This window comes from Clarias gariepinus, chromosome 4 (genome assembly GCF_024256425.1).
Source record: "Clarias gariepinus isolate MV-2021 ecotype Netherlands chromosome 4, CGAR_prim_01v2, whole genome shotgun sequence".
Lineage (NCBI taxonomy): Eukaryota > Metazoa > Chordata > Actinopteri > Siluriformes > Clariidae > Clarias > Clarias gariepinus.
This window is the reverse complement of record NC_071103.1, coordinates 21787167-21806007: the sequence shown is the minus strand read 5'-3', so window position 1 is coordinate 21806007 and position 18841 is coordinate 21787167. Positions and strand designations below refer to the sequence as shown.

Sequence of the window (18841 nt, the reverse complement as noted above, 5' to 3'; positions counted from 1 at the left end):
ACTAAAATGGCCCCCACAGTCACCAGATCTCAACCCAATAGAGCATCTTTGGGATGTGCTGGAACGGGAGCTTCGTGCCCGGGATGTGCAACCCACAAATCTATATTAACTGCAAGATGCTATCCTATTAATATGAGCCAACATTTTTAAAGAATGCTCTTAGCACCTTGTTGAATCAATGCCATGTAGAATTAAGGCAGTCCTGAAGGCGAAAGGTGGTCAAACACCGTATTAGTATGGTGTTCCTAATAATCTTTTAGGTGAGTATTATATATATTAAATAGTTTATTTATTTATTTATTTATCCATCTTCAAAAACACCCTCAGTTACATTTGGGCACTAGTTTATATCAGGGAACTGATACAGTATATTCACTTAGACTGAATGGTGTAATAGTGGTGTAATAGTGAAATTAATAACTTAAACAGGGGACCCTGGAGTGTGACGTAGCAGTGCTCCTCGCTGTGCAATCCTTGCTTTAAATAAAGAAAATTTAGCAAAATACATTAATTTTGCATTAAAGTAAAAAAAAATAAAAAATCATAAAATCAGGTTAATTGTGAATACTGGTAGCATGCAGTACGGTAATGAAGCCATACATGCGAATATCACATAGGTGAGTATTGCTCCTTACAGAACACAGACCTCAACATTAAACCATCTAAAATCTATTTAATTTATATGTGCATATGTGTAAGTTTTAATATGCATGTGGTATAAACAATGATATAGTAAGAATGAGAAAAGTATGCATAACTTTTTTCATGTGCATGTTCTGGACTTTTTTGGAACTACTCTTTTTTCTCATTTGTCCTAACCTTCCGTAAAAATAAATCTTTAGTGAGGTGAAATTAAGGGGCAGCAAAGACTAGTAGTTGGACTGTTGGTTCCATTAATTAACTTATAATACTAGCCTTGGGATAGTTGGCTACTTGGTTAATTAACTTAATTGAATGTTGCATGTACTGTATGTATGATGTCCTAAATGCAAAAGCATGAACTGTTTGAAATCAAACATCAGCATTAAAGTCAATATAATTTTTTGCTTATCTTAGATTTAAATTTGTTTACATATTTTGTAGCTAAACATATTCTCAGAAATCGGGTCAAGATGATTCGGTAAGCTTGCTATTAGCAACATCCACAGATTTTAATAGACTGGGGCTAATAAAATAAAATAGTCCGGTATACATCAAGTCACAAAATTTAACAGTACACACATGCACACACACTTCTTCATTGAGTAAATCTAAAAATCAGCTACTGGCTACTAGCTGCGCTCCTAATAGTAAACTGAGCTCTGTAACACTACCATGGTTCTACTGTGTCATTGTTAAAAGTGTGTTATTGTTAAAAGTTTCTTAAAGTTACAGTATTTAAAAAAAAATAACTTTTTAGCACAAAGAATATGGCTGACTGGACTGTGTTCACGGTAGAAAAAAGAAGGTTTTGACCGCATAAATAAATAATGGAAGATCCTGCCACCATGCAGTATGGGTGAGCAGTAAAAGTAGGACAAAAACAACCCAGACAAGAGACGGCTAGAAATAGGAAGATGTGACACGGACATGGTACTGATTAGGAACATGTACTGGAGAGTAATATTGGGAATGCCAATTGACTTAGTTATCTTGTATAATACTGTTTTATATATCTGTGTCTAATGTAGTTACATATGTTTGTTAGCATTGTGCTTAAAATGTTTAGTATTGCTTTGGTAGGTTTGTCTTAAGGGCCTGAAAGTACTTTGAATATTTAAGTATATAAAATTTGAGATACAGAAAAACCCATGAGACATTACAGTATTCTACATACAAAGCCTAAATGATAAACACCAAAATACATTAGGCTTAGATAGCAATATCAGACAGGAAAGAAACCCTACACATTGCCTAACAAGTTTTAGACTGCAAATCTCTGTGGAAAACAAGGACCAAAAGTTGATTAAGCTTCCTGTGAGCAATGCTCTAGTTTCTGGCTATGGGGCTTGACTGCTGTCACAAATAAAATATTTTCACATTGCCCCTGCTGCGCTCCCACGACCTGGGCCCTTGATGTGTTGGATTGTGTATGATCAGTCAGCTGTGGCCAAATCCAGCCCAGCTGGGTTAGTTCTGTTTGAGCTGCCGCTCTTTCCACTGCCAAAAGCTCCTACCTCTCCCAGATAATATGTTGCTGTTTCCCCAAATTATTTAGGACTGAGACTAGGTTGTTTGTACTTCCTCCAGAAATGTGAATTGTTTACCAGGGTCATAGATGATATTACATTCAAGCACTGACTAAAAGCAATATTGTTTAGGGAGCCAGAGTAAGAGATCCACCGAGACACGCTATAAATTATTGCTTAAAGATCCAAAAGACAAAAAAGTTTACATCATCATCATCATCATCATCACCATATAAATAACTTATTTTTTTTTTTTATAAATTAGAGAATTACCAGTACATGCAAAGCATGTTTTCGTAAAAGTCATTTATAAACTTATATAAACTCAAAATAAACCAGTATTATATTAACCAGAAATTCTCAATTGTTTTCAATTCCTGGTAAGAAGAACCATAAGGTGCAAAACAGCAGAAATCACAAAGATATTTAAGGTATACTGTACATATTTTTGTTGCAAAAAATATATATAGGTAAACATCAAATAGCTTGTATTTTATACACAGGCTGTCCACAATAAAGGTTTGTACACTCTAACATCACTCTTTTACAATTTGAGTCTTGGAATATGTCTGGGACATCAGAGAAAAAAGATTTAATTGTGACATTTCAGATCTTTAGCTGACATTTTTTTTTTGCCTTATAACAATGCTGTGCCTAGTTCATAACACTGCCTCCAAAGGTTTGTACAGTGGCCAGTATGCATGATGAGTGCATCACTTCATGCTCTTCCCTTCCTACCCTGATTTACCCCTGGCTCTGGAATAGGGTCTGTCTGGACTCATTATACCACCATGATCTTTTTCTATTGCCATTTAGCAAACCGAAGCCTTTTTTCCACACAACCTCAGTAACAAGTGGTTTTCTTATGGCCACACAGCTGTTCGGTCCCAATCCAATCACACTGAGAGTGGATGTGTGTGTGCTCAGGGGTGGGGAGGGGGATTCATTTACTTTCACTATTAAACATAGCTGTGATTTCTACTATAATTTTTATTTTTACAATGCCAACCAAATGTTTAAACAATCTCCATTCATTATTTTTTTAACAAAATTTTTTCCATGAAGTTGACAGTTCAGCACAGACCTTCCAGGGTTTAATAATGTGCTGGACAGTTCTTAACTCAATTCCAGTAACTTCAGCAATCTTAGCTGTTTTCTTTGCTTGAGGCAGGTCAGTAATTGGACCCTCCTGTAGTGGCAATGTTTTTTGTAGTGGCAGTGTATTTTACATACTAAAGCAAAGTTTACATTTTGCACACTGTATTATAAAGAAGATAAGGGTTGGAGGCACATATACACTGTTATATACAATATATGTGTATTTTAGTATACATTGTGCTATCTATAAAAACCACAGATATCACCTCTTGCCTCGCAGGAGTGTGTCCTTTGACTTTAGCATAAATTATAACTAACATTTTGTATTGGAAATGTGGATGTGTAAACAAAAACCTTAACTTAAAGCTTAGTCCTATCATGCTCAATGTGTGAAAAGCACCTAGGGAGGGTGAGGAGGCCTGGATGAGGGTGTTCTCTCCACTATGAGATAAACTTGAAAGTCATTTATGCTTCCCCCATTTCTGCAGGCAAAGGATAGAAGAAAAAGAGACTCCAGAAAGTACTGTCACCTCAAACACCACAATTTTTGATTCCCACTAGCCCCTGGCAATCATGGGTTGCATGCAGAGCATGTGATCAAATATACAAATTGGTAAAATGGATTTGAGGTTTCCATTTAGAGTTTATAAGGAGTGTAAAAAACATTGCATGAATGACAATGTAAGTGAGAGGAACATTTACTTTGCTTTTTTAAATATCTTTCTTCACATTCATCTCACACTAATCAACAGAACTATAGCAGTGCAAGAAAGAAAAAGTCAAGTTGTGAGGTGAAATCACTGGGTAAATACATCGGGTTTGCCTCAGTAATTATCTCATTTAATTATCAGATGTGTAGTCTGTGATTCACTGGGTGTGAAGTAATCAATTAAGGAGTGAAAATCAGTTAGTGAAGAGTCAAGACAAGACAAGTAGTCACAACTGTAGGAATTTTAAAAGCACAAAAATAGCACTTACAGTATAGAGCACCATACAAGGTGGTGTTTGTATGACATTCTAGGTCAGTGATTAACTCATGTTTGTGGTCTTATGGTCTAAAGGTAAGATATGGAACTCCATTCAAATGTGCAAAAGGAATTTGCTCTTTCAGAGCAGTCATTAAATATTTAGCTCCCCTACATTGAGAACCACCATTGATGGAATACCTATACACCATTTAGTTACTTCTGGATTGGAAGAATCAAAAACACAAAGCCAAAAGGTTAAAAGAAAGGTGGGAAAAAAACATAATTAAAGCTGACAAGGGCATGTAAATAAAACCCATCTGGAGGGCATTTTGTTTGAGCATACACATTCATTACACCAAGTGTGAAAAACAGATTGCGCCAATGACAGGGTTCAAGGGTCTGCTATGGCTGTGTGAATATGAGCTGCCTTCAACTGGGCATCCAACTCTAATTAGATTATCAGAAAAGGCCACACTGATGGCCATTAAATCCATCATGCACTCCGTTAGCCGTTTCTCAATAGCTTGAAAATGAGTTCGGGTCAAGAGGCAAGTCGTGAAAGACATCTACGTTAGAGATCCAAGAGTTGAAACCCTAATCATAGTTAGTTTAATTAAAAACTATAAAATGCCAATTAAAATATTTCATCTTTGGTAGCCAGATAAAAATGTCTTGTAAGAGATAAATCAGGTTGATAAATCAGACTAAAGCTTGATAAAAAAAAAAATGTAAGTTGCTCTGGATAAGAGCGTCTGCCAAATGCCTTAATGTAAATGTAAAGCAATAAGGGAACAATGTGAAGTGGCAACACTGTTGAGTCAACAATTTGTCTAATTTAACCTAATATATTATTTGTGCAGTTGGGATCTATTTTGGTCCTGCAACAATACAATAGTACCCTGGCATACAAATTTAATTTGTTCTGGAGGCGAGTTCCTACTGTAAAGTGAAATTTCATATTGCAAATCACATTTTCTCATAGGAAATTATATAAATGCAGAACAATTTCCAGCCACCCAAAAATATTACTAATATTACCAGCTTCCAAAACTATAATTATATTTTTGCATCTACAAACAATTAAAACATCTAGAAAATAGATGTAAATAAAGTAAAATAGGAAATAAATAGACATCAAATCTCAATTATCTTTAATTCATGGTTCCTCTTGGCATCGGCTACTGAAAGTGAACTGAATGTGGCTACATTTCCTTACTGCTACCAGTTTTGATCACATACTTGGGACACAGTGTTATGTCTTCCCAAAATCTTGCACAAAATTCAAAAAAAAAAATTGTAAACCCCTTGACTTAGGCTTTCCACTGACGCAAACAAGTTTTTGTCAGCCACAAGATATACAAGCACCCCGATGTTGAAAATGCTTCGCAAGCCGAGGCAAATTTTTTGTTAAATTTTAGTTCTTAAGGTGAAAATTCTCAAGGTGCAGTGTTCATATGCCAGGGTAGCGTAGTACTTAGAATGAGGAACTAATGACAGTGAATTAAATCTGGAGATCGTTGGCATGGTGGAAGAAGTCCAAAAGTTTGTGATAGCTCAATTCAAAGAACTACAGAACAGGCAGTACAATGTGATGTTACAGCATATAATAATCTAATATATATATTTTTATGAATAATATTTTAGATTCTATTTGGTTAGTACAGAACCCAGACTCAAGAGACAGTTGAAATGCAAGTGTGGTCACTGTTCCCATAAAAAGCTCACAAAATTTCTTAAGAAAGCTCAACAGCAAGAGCAATGGCCAGACAGCAATGTGCCTGAAAAATGAAAAACAGAGACCCATAAGATCATATAAGCAGGGGATATGAGAAGGTCCTAAAAAACAAAAAGCTTCCGTTGAAAGTCAAATTTTATCCTGGTAAAACAGTAGTGAATAAGCAATGAGAAACCAGAGGGAGACAAATGGGTGGAAACTTTTTTTTTTTTTTAGTTTCACCTACAGTATGTACAAAATCAGCATTATCTGTGCCTAGAATAATGCAATGATTCAGAGAGCTGTGTGTCACTAAGGATGTCATTAAGGAGCATGTGTTATTTCAGAACAATGAGGTATGATTTGAACTTGCTGTTGTTGTGTATTGGGATTGAGACTTCAACATGCTTTAAAAACCTAATGAAGTGAAGTCTGAAACTCTGCTTAGCTCTGCACTACAGCAACGGACATGAATCCATCTCCCACATGACTGGGATTTAAATGAAACCGTCTCCCTCTCCCTCTCTCTCTGACCATCTTCTCATGCAGTACTGATTGCACATAAACCTGGGACCAAAATGTAATATGCATCTGACAGTATGAGTCATCGTACAGTAAATGACTGCTGTAGTTCATGGATATCTCATTTGGATTGGTGTAACTGCATTAGAGTGACCTCGTCTGGATTTGCACAGTCAACAATGGTCAACACTATTAGCTCAGGGGGCAGGAGATCAATGGGCTTGTGAGTATGTGAATCAGATGAGAGAAAAGGTTGGGTTGGGATTTGGATGGGTGGGGGGGCATTATCTGAGTGTGAAAACAACAGAAAGCCAAACAAACCTGGCTGATAGCGATAATAATGTGCAATAAAACAATCCTTCTGAGACCAAAGTCACACACAAACACACCCTGGAGGTGATAGAGTGTTTCATCTGACTTATTCTCTTGGGAAAAATGCCATCCTGTATCCTGCTCTTCCATGTGCACATGTGGGAAAAAGAAATTATTAAGAAATCATTGGGTATTTGGTAGTTTTTTAATAGAAATATCTATATATTGCTACTTTTCACTTACTATACACACAGTTCTCTTTGTCTGATACTTTGTCCTTAAATCTGATTCTTACAGCTATCAGCATCTGCACAGATATTGGTCTGCAGGCATTCACACAGACAGACGGCCTCACATTCTTCTTACACACCCTGCCAGCTCATCAAATGCTTATCAATGGACACATATACACACCCGTAAAAATCATGACACATGAAGAAGGGCTTGAGATACAGAAGCTCTTGCTGGCTGTTTATGTCTGCACGTCAGCTCTCTTGCTGGATTGCATTCAGCTCTGGCCAAAAACCAGCCTTAGTTCTGTTTCTGGGTAATGTTCGGAGGGAATCTTTTTTGTTTGCCTCAGTTTAAGTCTTTGTATGTGGATGTGTGTGTTTTATTCGTTATGACAGGCCTACACCAAGGTCAGAGATGACACAGCAGTGATAGGCTAGTAATCCTGCTGACACCAATTAGCCCTTCAGCCCCCCTAACTATCTGAAATAAGTTTTTGTTACCAAAGACAAACACACACACACACACACACACACACACACACACATTTTTGTTTCTGCATAAAAGTCTATACATACATGCAGAAACAAAAATGTACATATCAACGTACATATAAATCCTGATTCCTGTTTATAATAAGCTCTAAGAAAGTCTATATTGTATAAACATAAATGACACACAATGTTTTTTTAGACACTGAAGTGGTTAAATAACACATCATAGGTTATAGTACTTCTTATTTAAATGTTATACATACATACATAGAAAAAAACTGTAATACCATGTAAATGTAAGACAATACGACAGTTTTCCCCCCACAGATAATATTTTATACAGTGATACCACAGTCACTGCATCCTATATGGTGTAGATCTTACCTCTGAGATGTCTTCTTATATTTTCTCCTGAAAAATATGAGAAAAGAAACATGAAATAACTTTTTTTCTTTTGCCATATGAGCTGATAAGCTGGAATGAGGTCAAATAATTCTACAGGACTTTACTGGCCATGCAAATTAAAATCACTGGCTTCTCACTGAACATCCTAGTTAGACCAAAACCTCACATAAAAACCCTGAATTACCAGACTAAGATAATAGTTTTGTTACTTATCAATATCCAGATTAGGCTAATCTTGATGAAAAAAGAAAAAAAAAAATAAAGAAAATTGCTTTCTTATTTTATCTTGGGAGAAATGGTTGGTTGTCAAAATATTGCGGACAACATTATGGACATTGGGACAAAGTGGATATTAGGTTGTTTTTAAAAGTTAATATTACTTTGATATAATGATGTCAGAAAAAACGTTAAATCAATGTCCCTAACACAATGTCCCAAAATTGACTTACAAAACAATATAAATAGCAAACTGAGAGCATGAGTGGGATTCAAACTTTAATCACACCACTGAGAGCACTGCATGCTGACCACTGGGGACCACAGAAATGATGCTTGTAGGTGAACATAAAATGTGCACATAAAAAAGTAATAAAAAAAACTAATAATAAAAAAATTTATGGACAACAGCAATTTACTGGCATGTTAAATTGGAAAGCAGCAAATATGATTAAAAATCCTATTTAATATTCAAGATCTGTTTATGTGAAACTGGAAGTGACACCATACTGTATTACATCACAGAAATTTGGGAGTTAAGACGCCCCTCACTTTCTTTAAGATACACGCTCTGTGTTTAGGAAGCTGTTGTAGAAACTTAAGAGACCATGGATGTGGTCGGGTGTTTTACAAATCTATGTTGATTGGCACAAATGCTTAAAATTATAGTGCAAATTTTCATAGTTTGAAGTTGTTCATTCAACATTATAACAACGTCATTTTATCAAAGTTGTTTTAGCTTGTTTCTAACATTCTAAAAAAAATTTCCTAAAGGTGGATGTCTTCATAACTATGTTACACCATATTATTATGGTCATCAAATGTTAAGGTTCCCATGGGATACAAGGCCAAGCCTCTGCAATTCTAGCAAAATAGCCTAAGGTCTATTCAGTTTGGCAATTTTAATTCTCTGACCCACTTAAAAAATTAAAAGTGTAATTAACAGTTAAACTAGCCTAGCATTAATATACAAAATATATCATACATATGCTTTACTGCATAACCTACATTGAAGAAAGCTTTTTGTTCATTAATTTACAGCAGCAATATGGTAAATCTAAGATGGTTTTACCATTTTTTACCTAAACACTCATCAAGCAGCCAAAAGTAAAACTCTTTTTTTAAATATGCATTATCATAATGATAATATATCTCAAGGCTAATAAAATTGCATGCACATTATATTTGTTTCATGATTAAAAAGCTATTTATTTCATGATTTGTACCAACACAAAGGTGTGCATAAATATCTTACTAATGATGACATGTTGCTTGGGTAATGCAACTAACTATAGATGGATTTTCTGGCATTTTAAGATTTAATTGCACACTACAATGTCACCACTGTAACTCTGACACAATAGGTTTTGACCAGCTGCACGGCAATGTCAGAGAATAATACAAAATTAAAACGTCAAATTCAAGCCTCTACGTTCATGTCTAAGAATTGTTTTATAATTGAATTGTCCAATAGAACAAACTGACAGGAGTGACAGAAAAGAAACGTGATACACCCCATTTCAATTTGCACTTTAATTATAGCCACAAATATTACCACAGCTTCAACATTTCTTTTTTCTTAGATTCTTTTAGTTTCCATCTAACTAGCAATATAGCTATATAACTAACAAACTGTTATGTCTGTCTTAATAGTTAATACCGTACTTCATCTTTTATTGTTAGGTTCAACTACAACACTAGTTTTTAATTTCAATCCTTAACAATTTAAGCTTCTTATCTTTTCTAACCTCTATCATAGAAATGGCAAACACACACACACACACACACACACACACACACACACACACACACCTTAGCTGTTAGACTGATCTTGATATGTATCCCTGCTGATTTTCTCTCTCATTACTATAATCATCAGACTGAAACATTTATGGCAGCCTGGCGTTCCCTGTGACCCTGCGTGTCATCAGCAGACCCAATTTCCCAGCAGTACTAGGGGGACCATAAAATAACAACAAGCCCACTAAAAGCATTTAGGACAGAAATAAGCCCAGCCCAGCCATAACATGACTGTGCCTTTCTTAAGCACTCTTATCTGATGTTTTGTGGCTGGCTTTAACAAATGCGAAGAGGCAAATGCAATTTGGTGCTACATGGACGATGGCTTACATTTTACCACCCCATCAGCATTAGCCTGGCTGTATGGCACTGCTGATGGACTGAGATAGTGAGCAGGAAAACAATATCTCTCTGGAAAACTGGTATATTCAGACAGTGGTACTGCAAAATTAATTGCCCAGGCAAGCCTCTCAGTGGTATTTATAGTAAGGGTGTGCTTTTAGTTGTAACCAAGAGCTGAGCATGAGTAGGTAGAATAGTGGATGCCTTAAAAACTGAAATAAAATAATCCCCTTGAAAAACTGCCATCAATCTATTCAATCTATTCATTTTATTTCTATTTGACAAATCAGAATTCCTAAAGCCAATCAGTAAAGTGACCGCACACACACACACACATACTCACAGGTGGCGACTTGTGGTCTTTGTTAAGGCGAAGCCCAGTTTAGGTGTTCGTATAAAAAGTCGATTACTACATATGTTGTTATTTATCGACAACATTAACAGCGTCTGCCTTTTTAAACAGTCAGTTTTTTTTTTACTCTAAAATTTACCTTAATTTCAACAACGATGTTATTAAATAAATTAAAAAAAAAAGAGTTCCTCCAATTGTACAGGATCCTGACGTGTGGGCCAAGCCCACTGTCCATTAACTCCCTGAGAAGCGGGGCTTCCAGAAGCAATGTAATAAATGCACAATACGCAATAAACATCTAGATTTTCTCTACTGAAATCAAAGCATATTATGAAATAAGAAGACCTGGGCTTTAATTGGTTTAAAATGGGCTGGTTTCCATGTGCTATCATGAGAAAAAAAATTATGTGTGATAATTTCAATCAGTAACAATTTACCGTTAATGAGTCTTGAGCTTAAGCACTTAATATCCCCAAATAATAATCTTGAAGAATGTACTGACTAGATTTAAATGTGATATTACATATTTAATTGATGAATGTTTTCATTACATTTTAGAGGCGCTATGATAACCAGCTAACTCTCCATCCACCCTGTCATTTAATTTCATTTGGTTTATTTATTATTTAAAAAAATTATCTGTGTTATTATTTATGTAAGTATTTTTTATTGTTATTATTATTATTTTGTTTTTTGATTGTTTTTTTTTCACAAATAGATCTCTGGTCATAAAACCACCCAGATACAAAGGCTGAAATATTACAGTGAAATATGGGAACATATTTGGATCAGTCTTGAGGCTGTCACGATGCAGAAGCACACACACACACACACACACACACACACACACACACACACACACACAAATAAATAAATAAATAAATAAACCACAATCTGCACACACACATAGAGTGAACATTAGTGAAGTGGGACAGTTAGTCACACACTTCTTCTGTCACTTCACAGAACACCTTTATAAATAGCTTAACGTCTTTTTACAATGTTTAAAAGTCTTTGCAATGGTCAAATGCAAAAAAATGAAGAAATTACTGATGGATGTAGAGGTGAAGGTACACAGGATCAATATTATCAATATTCAACCTTCACGCACACACATATACATTCATAAAAACTGAATCACACAGACAGGATTTATAATCATAATAATCATATGAATAGAAATAAAATGTGGTCCAGGAAGTATCCCTTCCATTTTGTAATTTAAGAATGTGTGGACATGCAACTACCTCAATATTTCGGAAATCAACAGACTATAGGCTTTACATGGAGCTGCCATTAATACATACAGTATATCCTGGGTGAGGTCTCTGTCTACTACACAAAGGTATAAATTACATTACACTGTATTTCTGGGGAGATCGGCGGATTCCATGTATAAAGATACCTAATCTGCGCCACAATTAAATTCTGGTTAGTTGAGTTTTGCCTATACATGTAAAAAATATTGATTGAATTCAGAGTAGCCCTAAGTTAACTTTGTTTAGCTCAACTTAGTACACACTATGTTTAAATGGAAGCAATGTGTGAGATTTACTGTAGCTCTCTAAAAGCATATACATACTTTAGAGAGGGAGTATGAGTGCCAAAATCCTTTCCCATAACCCTTGAAAATGTTATGAAATAAAGAATGTGCTAAACCAAATGAAAGTGGTGAGTATGATTTAAAAAAAAGCCTTAATTTTAAAAACAAACACTACACAGAGCACACAGGAAGATACACACATACAGTATATACAGTATATAGTTAGATAGAAGGTGCAAAAGCTCTACTCACAGTCCTCTCAATCTCAGCCAGATCTTCTCTATCTGCTCCGGCTGTAGATACTTCAGAGAGTTGTTCTCAAAATCCTCAATCTCCTTGGTGGGTGATTCCATGTCAAAAATGTCAACCAGGCAAAACGACATGAACGTGGATTATCCGGTGGTCAGAACACAGCCAGCAGCTGAAGTGTTGCTCCAAAGTCAGAGTGTGAGCGGGCTACAGCCCGGAGTCTGTCAGAGTGACAGCTGGAGCCTGTCCCTCATTCTCTCTCTCTCTCTCTCTCTCTCTCTCTCTCTCTCTCGGGAGGCTACCCCTTCAGCAGACTACGCTGATAGGGTGTTTGTCACCAGCTCTGTGGTCAGGTGTGTAGTGAGCGAGAGTAAGAGCTGTGACAGGTCATGCTTGCTCTAAAGGATATGATGCAGTGAAACGAAAAGAAGACGAAAGACAAAAGGAAGGGGGAGGTGTAGACGGAGGGGATTAGAGCAATGCTGACGAACCTTGCATCAAAGAGTTATCAGTGCATGCCTGTGCCACAGTCTGCCTTCTGCCAGGACACGATCAATGCACCCTGAGCACAGACCACACTGTGCTAGCAGGGACACAGAGAGAGAGAGAGAGACTTCTCTACACATAATCCTGAGCAAAAGAATGAAAGTGCAGTCAGTCAGTGACAGATGAGTAAGTATTGAAATGAGGACAAAAAAAAAACGCACAAGATGTGTGAACAACGTGTGAAAACAAACCATTGTGAGTGTGTATAAATGCATGCGTGTACAAGAATCTGAACCTCAGAAGCCAATAACATCAACTCACGCATTAGCTTGTTATTAATGATAAATCACCTGAGGAGAGAACATATTAATCACTTTGATAACATGATAAAACCTTCACCAAAATAAATAGGAAAACTAATTTATTAAAATAGGCAGTCCAAAACAAGCAAGGTTGAGCTATAACCTTGCACGTGTAACTCAGAAGGGAAAAAAGGCATACTAAAATTACAAGCAAATATTCCTGAGACATGGGCACAAACACCATGAAAGACCGCATGGACTTAAATGAGTGAGCCGATCATTTCTAAAAGGTGGCTGAGACAAGAAGAGCGCCATAATCAGAGCTCCTGACATATCAAAGTGATGACTCAAGGATTATTAGAAGAAAAATAGAGACCCTCCATTAGTGCTGAGTGTTAGGCCCCATTTCTGAGGCGTGCTTTGTTATGGCTTTCTTCTGTCAAGAAACTTCACATCTTTATCTTAATGGTGGAAATCAAAACACATTACGTTACACCACCTGATCCAGATTCCTCACCGAGAATTTGTACCATTTTAGTCTACTAGATTCAAGAGTGTTTACCTCTGCGGCTCTGGAGTGCAGCACTCCTCGCAGCAACCTGTCTGACTCAGTGACTCCATGGAACAAGTGGAAGACACTGAGATCATATGCTTAAAGGGATACCCCAGGATTTTTTTTTTTACTTAATCTCCATCTACTGGATTTTTTGTGTATGTGCATTCATGAAAAACAATACTTGCATTTCTTTATATATTGCATGCAATGTTATGTACCTATAACCTATGTTTTTTTTCTGTCTAAACTAGATAAGAAAATGAAAAGTTAGAATCTTCTACTGGAACAGGATAACTACTTTACTTGTAAATCATTTCCTAATACATTTGCCATAAAACAAAATATATTAATTACTTGTGTCTTGTTTATTTTAAAGGTCACATAGGCAAATATAAAGTATTTGGAAGTAAACTCACACAGTTTGCTTCCAATCATTATTATAATAATGTAGTAATTAATATGCATATGAATTACCTGAGCCGCAATATGTCACTGCTGTTCAGCTGGCATCGACACAAGTTCCCTTAACCTCCTGCCACCTTTTTTAAACCCACTAGCTTCCACATCCCCTAGGTAGTTTCGCGGACTTGACCTGCCACCCTGCTTGTAAACCTGATACTCTCCTTTGCTGACCTGTAAATACTGCCAGCAGGCATCATTGGACTTCCACGCCTACATCAGCACTCGTCGACGCACCTCCCAATCTGCACTGCCTGGCCAAAGAAATAATGAATGCAGATCCCCGACACACTTGCTGAAGCTGCATCAAAAAATAAACTGTTGAAATCATATCTATGTTTAATAGTAAAAGCAAAGCAATACTTACCCAACACACACACACACACACACATACACACAGACAATGAGACAAGAACTCACAGAACTCAAACTCTGTGGCCAAAGAGAAGGAATCGGCCAGATTGCACAATGTAATCAAAGCTAAAGGAAGTTCAAAAATCTTAATGTGTGCAACTACTAACACAACAAACCAGAACCTGTGACAGGACTGCTTGTGAATGCATGCAAGCAATTATTTAATAATTGCAGAAAACATTAAGCATAATATGGTACTGTAATGAGACTTTTAGCCGCAGTGAGATAGATAGATGGATAGATAGATAGATAGATAGATAGATAGATAGATAGATAGATAGATAGATAGATAGATAGATAGATAGTGAGATAGTGAGATAGATAGATTGTAAAATGTAGAATGTTGCAAACATTTTAAAGAAGGCTGTACACGTGAAAATCCAGCAGGTGAAACAGCTCATCTCTAAGTATCTTAGAGATTTAGGAGATTTTTTTTTCTTGCAGTAAGTTGTAAAATCTAAAATGTCTAAAGTCTCAGTCTGGTATCATATCAAAGTCTCAGTATATCATTTATAGACACTTTTCCCCCCCACATTGCTGTCCTATCCAACACTAATCTATAATACCAGCTCCGACTGTATTATTGGAATCAAGCCCTAAAGGGTCACACTCAGCTCTGTCAACCTGGTTAAAAGCTGGTGTCAATAAATCTAGCCTTCAGGTTTTCATTGAGTAATTTCTGTCACTTGGGTTGTATCATACAAAAACCCTCAACATGTTTCCTTTTTAAATGCTCCTTGAGTTTTATTTTGAAATTAAGACAAACATTTACTAACATTTTTCGGGTTAATAGGGAATTCTTCAATTTGTAAATAAAAATGTTGAGCCACGTCCACTTAATAAAACTTAAAGTCTAAAACCATGGTGATTTGTGGTACGTTCAAGGTTTCAAACGCTAAATGCTAAACTATATGCACTCACACTAACGTGTTTTTTATTAATTAAAGACAAACAAACTTGACATTTCACTTTTTCTCATCGGAAAGATGTATATCTCCACAGACTATTTTAGTAAATCGTCCAGAAAACAAGTACACTTTTTTTCTCACCATCCAAGTTAAAACCCAGACTCTGATTACACTAGAGAACTGCATCTGTGCAAAACCAGCACTGAAAGTCACATATAATCAAAAAACACCCACTTCCTGTCTGCAAGCACACACACACACACACACACACACACACAAACAAACACACAGGCTTTCTTTCTTTTTTTCTGGATGACTCAGCCTGTCCCTTTTCAATTAGCAGATGTAAAGTGGGGGATACAACCCTGATCCATGAACAAATAGAGCACTTTTATTTCAACTGTCACACGAACTCACTTCCCTTCTATCACTTCTAACCCACTGTCTTTCTCTTTATAATTCTGTCTATCTCTCTCTTTCCTTACTTTCCAAGTCGCTCTGTTCCCTTTCATCTTTCTCCACTTTAGTGAGCTAGGCATGAGAGTTCATCATGATGGTGATGGAATGTTTTGAGACGACAGGAGAGCACCGTTTGGAAAATTTCAGTATGACAATCATTTCTAACTGTAGAATGGAAAACATGTGTAACTCTTCTAATGTCATTTCCTCCTCCTCAGACAGGAGATTACTATTAACCCTGTCATCTCTGATGCACATGAGTGTGTGTGCGTGCGTGTGTGTGTACGTGCATGCTTGCAGTTTCTACAGTCCTTGTGGCTTATCTAAGAGGTAAAAAGGGTGACTGAGGCAAATCAATTGAAATGAGATTCAGATTGAGGGCTTGAGCAGCGTGCAATTCGATTAACGACAGGAGACCAGTTTTCCAACACACTTGTAAAATGTAATGTAAAATGGGGAGTGGAACCCCTCGGTCTACAACACTGTGGCTGCCATCCAGGGTTGGTTGTAACACTTTTTTGATAATAGTAGGCAAAAAGGGCCCTGTGAAATTATTAGGCCTTGTTAAGACATTAACATGTTGGTGCACCTGAGGATGTCTAGGCTTATACAACTTTTAGAAAAAAGGCAACACAACACAATTTTTCTCTGGCACACAAGCATGTCTATAAAAATGTTTAATTTGAAAACCAATACATATCCTTCCTTTACATACTTTGAACATCCACAGTTTGGGTATTCCATGAAACTAAGTGGCTGCGTTTCATATTAAAGTCAATGAGTCAAAAAAGTTCATTTCTGTCACATGTTCAATTAAGCAAAACTACCACCTGAGCAAAACACTGGCTGCCGTGGGGAGCTAAATGCATTCAGTGGGTTTTTGGACAATTTTATGGCCAAGTAAAAGACCATTTACACTCTGTTACTGCCATTGCAGTTATTCCAGCATTTGTAATCCAGGGAGGCTGAGCATTTAAAAGCATACTGTGATTTTTTTTCCCATTCCATGATGGTTTTCAACATGCATTATAGAAAATAAAAAGGTTTGTCAGTTGTGACATGACAACTTGACAAACAGAAAAGCAGTGTTTAAAATTGATCAGTGTGTATTGGATTTAAAATGTGTGTTTTTTTCTCTTTATACATCATAACAGTTTTAAAAGTTTGTTTTTGTCTTCTATTTGCATCAGGCAATAAAAGCATAAAACAGCTGCTAGGACTACAGCTCCCAACACACTGTTTCAATGTTCCCTTTGGAGAACTAAAGGGACACAACTGAAACCAATCCTACCATCACACTACAGTAAAAATAGAACTCAGGAACAAATGCTTTGTGAAATATACATTCCTGTGAGTAATATCTAGTACGTTACTGAGCCTTGAGCCTAAGGTTGCGATTTTGTTGCCGTTTCTTAACTTTGTCCAGCCCAGTCAGTTGATTGACTGACTTTTTGCCTGTTCTCTTGGATTCTGACTGAGTTTTTTTTTTTTTGGTTGCATGTTAAAAGTGTTTTGTTAAACACCACTGACCTTTTTTTCAGTCTCCTCTCTACTTTGTTTCTCTAAAAGAAAACATGAATACAAATTTTCCCACAAATCTTTTTGTTGCAAATCATATCACCAGACCACAGTTTGCAGACAATACTGCAAGTTTAACTATGTAAAGCATGCGGGATAGGGTAAATACATTCCAAACTTGTTTTATAATACATTGAACATTTGAGTACCCAATGACCTGCAGTATATCATGAAAACCTTTAATGAAATCTTTGGCACAAAACTCCATATAATAAAACATTTCTCATTATCAAGAGAAAAGTACAATGGTTCTGACAAGCAAACCTCAAATGACTTTTTCTAAACACGCACAAAAAATTTACGAACCACAATCAAGTTTCAACATTACAAGAGAGGTCGGGACCCCGTTCTTGTTTCTAATTGGACAGAACCCAAGACAAGTCAGAGTTACACTGGCCAGCATAGCTGCTGTAGTGATGAACTTTTGTGGCTGAGTGGCTCATCGTGAGAAAAATTAGCATATTATTGACATATATTTATTCCATGAAAACCATAGCAACCTTTCTTTTTGAAGGAACTCTGATTTAAGTCTGATTTGGGTTAATTACATTAAAAGGAGCTTTTGAATCTGGTTCTTCTAATGTCACTTGTGGAAGAGTAGCTGCCTTGTCTCCTAAGTTGTCTTGGTTTCAAGCATGTTTTTCAAGTTTAAAGGCACATGTTAATATTATGGGGTGTTGACAGCATGTTTCAAATTAAAATCCTTAATTGAAATATCCTGTAGTTTGTTCAATATCTTCAACAGTTTCAAACTAGGTACCCTACCTTTTCCATAATTTTGAAATGTGGTTGTGTTTTGTGAAATGTGGTTGGGTTTTGTGAAACGTCTGCGCATTTTGTGAAATGTGGTTATGTGTCAGGAAACGTGGTTGTGTTTCAGGAAATGTTTTTGTGCTTTGTGAAAAGTGGTTGTGTTTCATACTTCAGGGCCAATGCAGAAAAAAACATACAACAATTTACTAAATAAAATAACTAAACCCAACATTTCTTACAAATAAAGCTGTAGGACATAAACACACAATTATAGCAATGGCAAGGAATTAATAAAATTTTATTGAATACTGTAGTTTGCTAATGAAAGAGACTGAAAGCAATAAAAGAATCGGTAAAAGAACTGAATGGATGTGGTCTTATTTCTTTTGACCAGTGGTGTTCTGGTGGCTTTCTCTGTGGTCCACTGGGGACTGGGAATGTTGACATACCTCACTGCGTGTACACACACACACACACACACACACACACACACACACACATACACATACACA

General features: G+C 36.4%; 1 protein-coding gene across 7 annotated transcripts in view; it reads right to left on the bottom strand.

The window, feature by feature from the left end:
* pde1ca (phosphodiesterase 1C, calmodulin-dependent a) overlaps positions 1–18841 on the bottom strand; it is a 76913-nt gene that overhangs the window by 39926 nt on the left and 18146 nt on the right. The window contains exons 1-2 of one of the 7 annotated variants that reach the window (XM_053494572.1): positions 12418–12845; positions 7892–7918 (exon numbers count right to left, since the gene is read on the bottom strand). The exons of 5 other annotated variants lie outside the window; for them this stretch is intronic. In XM_053494572.1, coding sequence (XP_053350547.1) covers positions 7892–7918; positions 12418–12548 — 158 coding nt within the window. In that variant the 5' untranslated portion in view covers positions 12549–12845. Of the gene's footprint in view, positions 1–7891; positions 7919–12417; positions 12846–18841 lie in introns of those variants that run through there. One more of the 7 variants, XM_053494571.1, reaches the window with a different exon arrangement.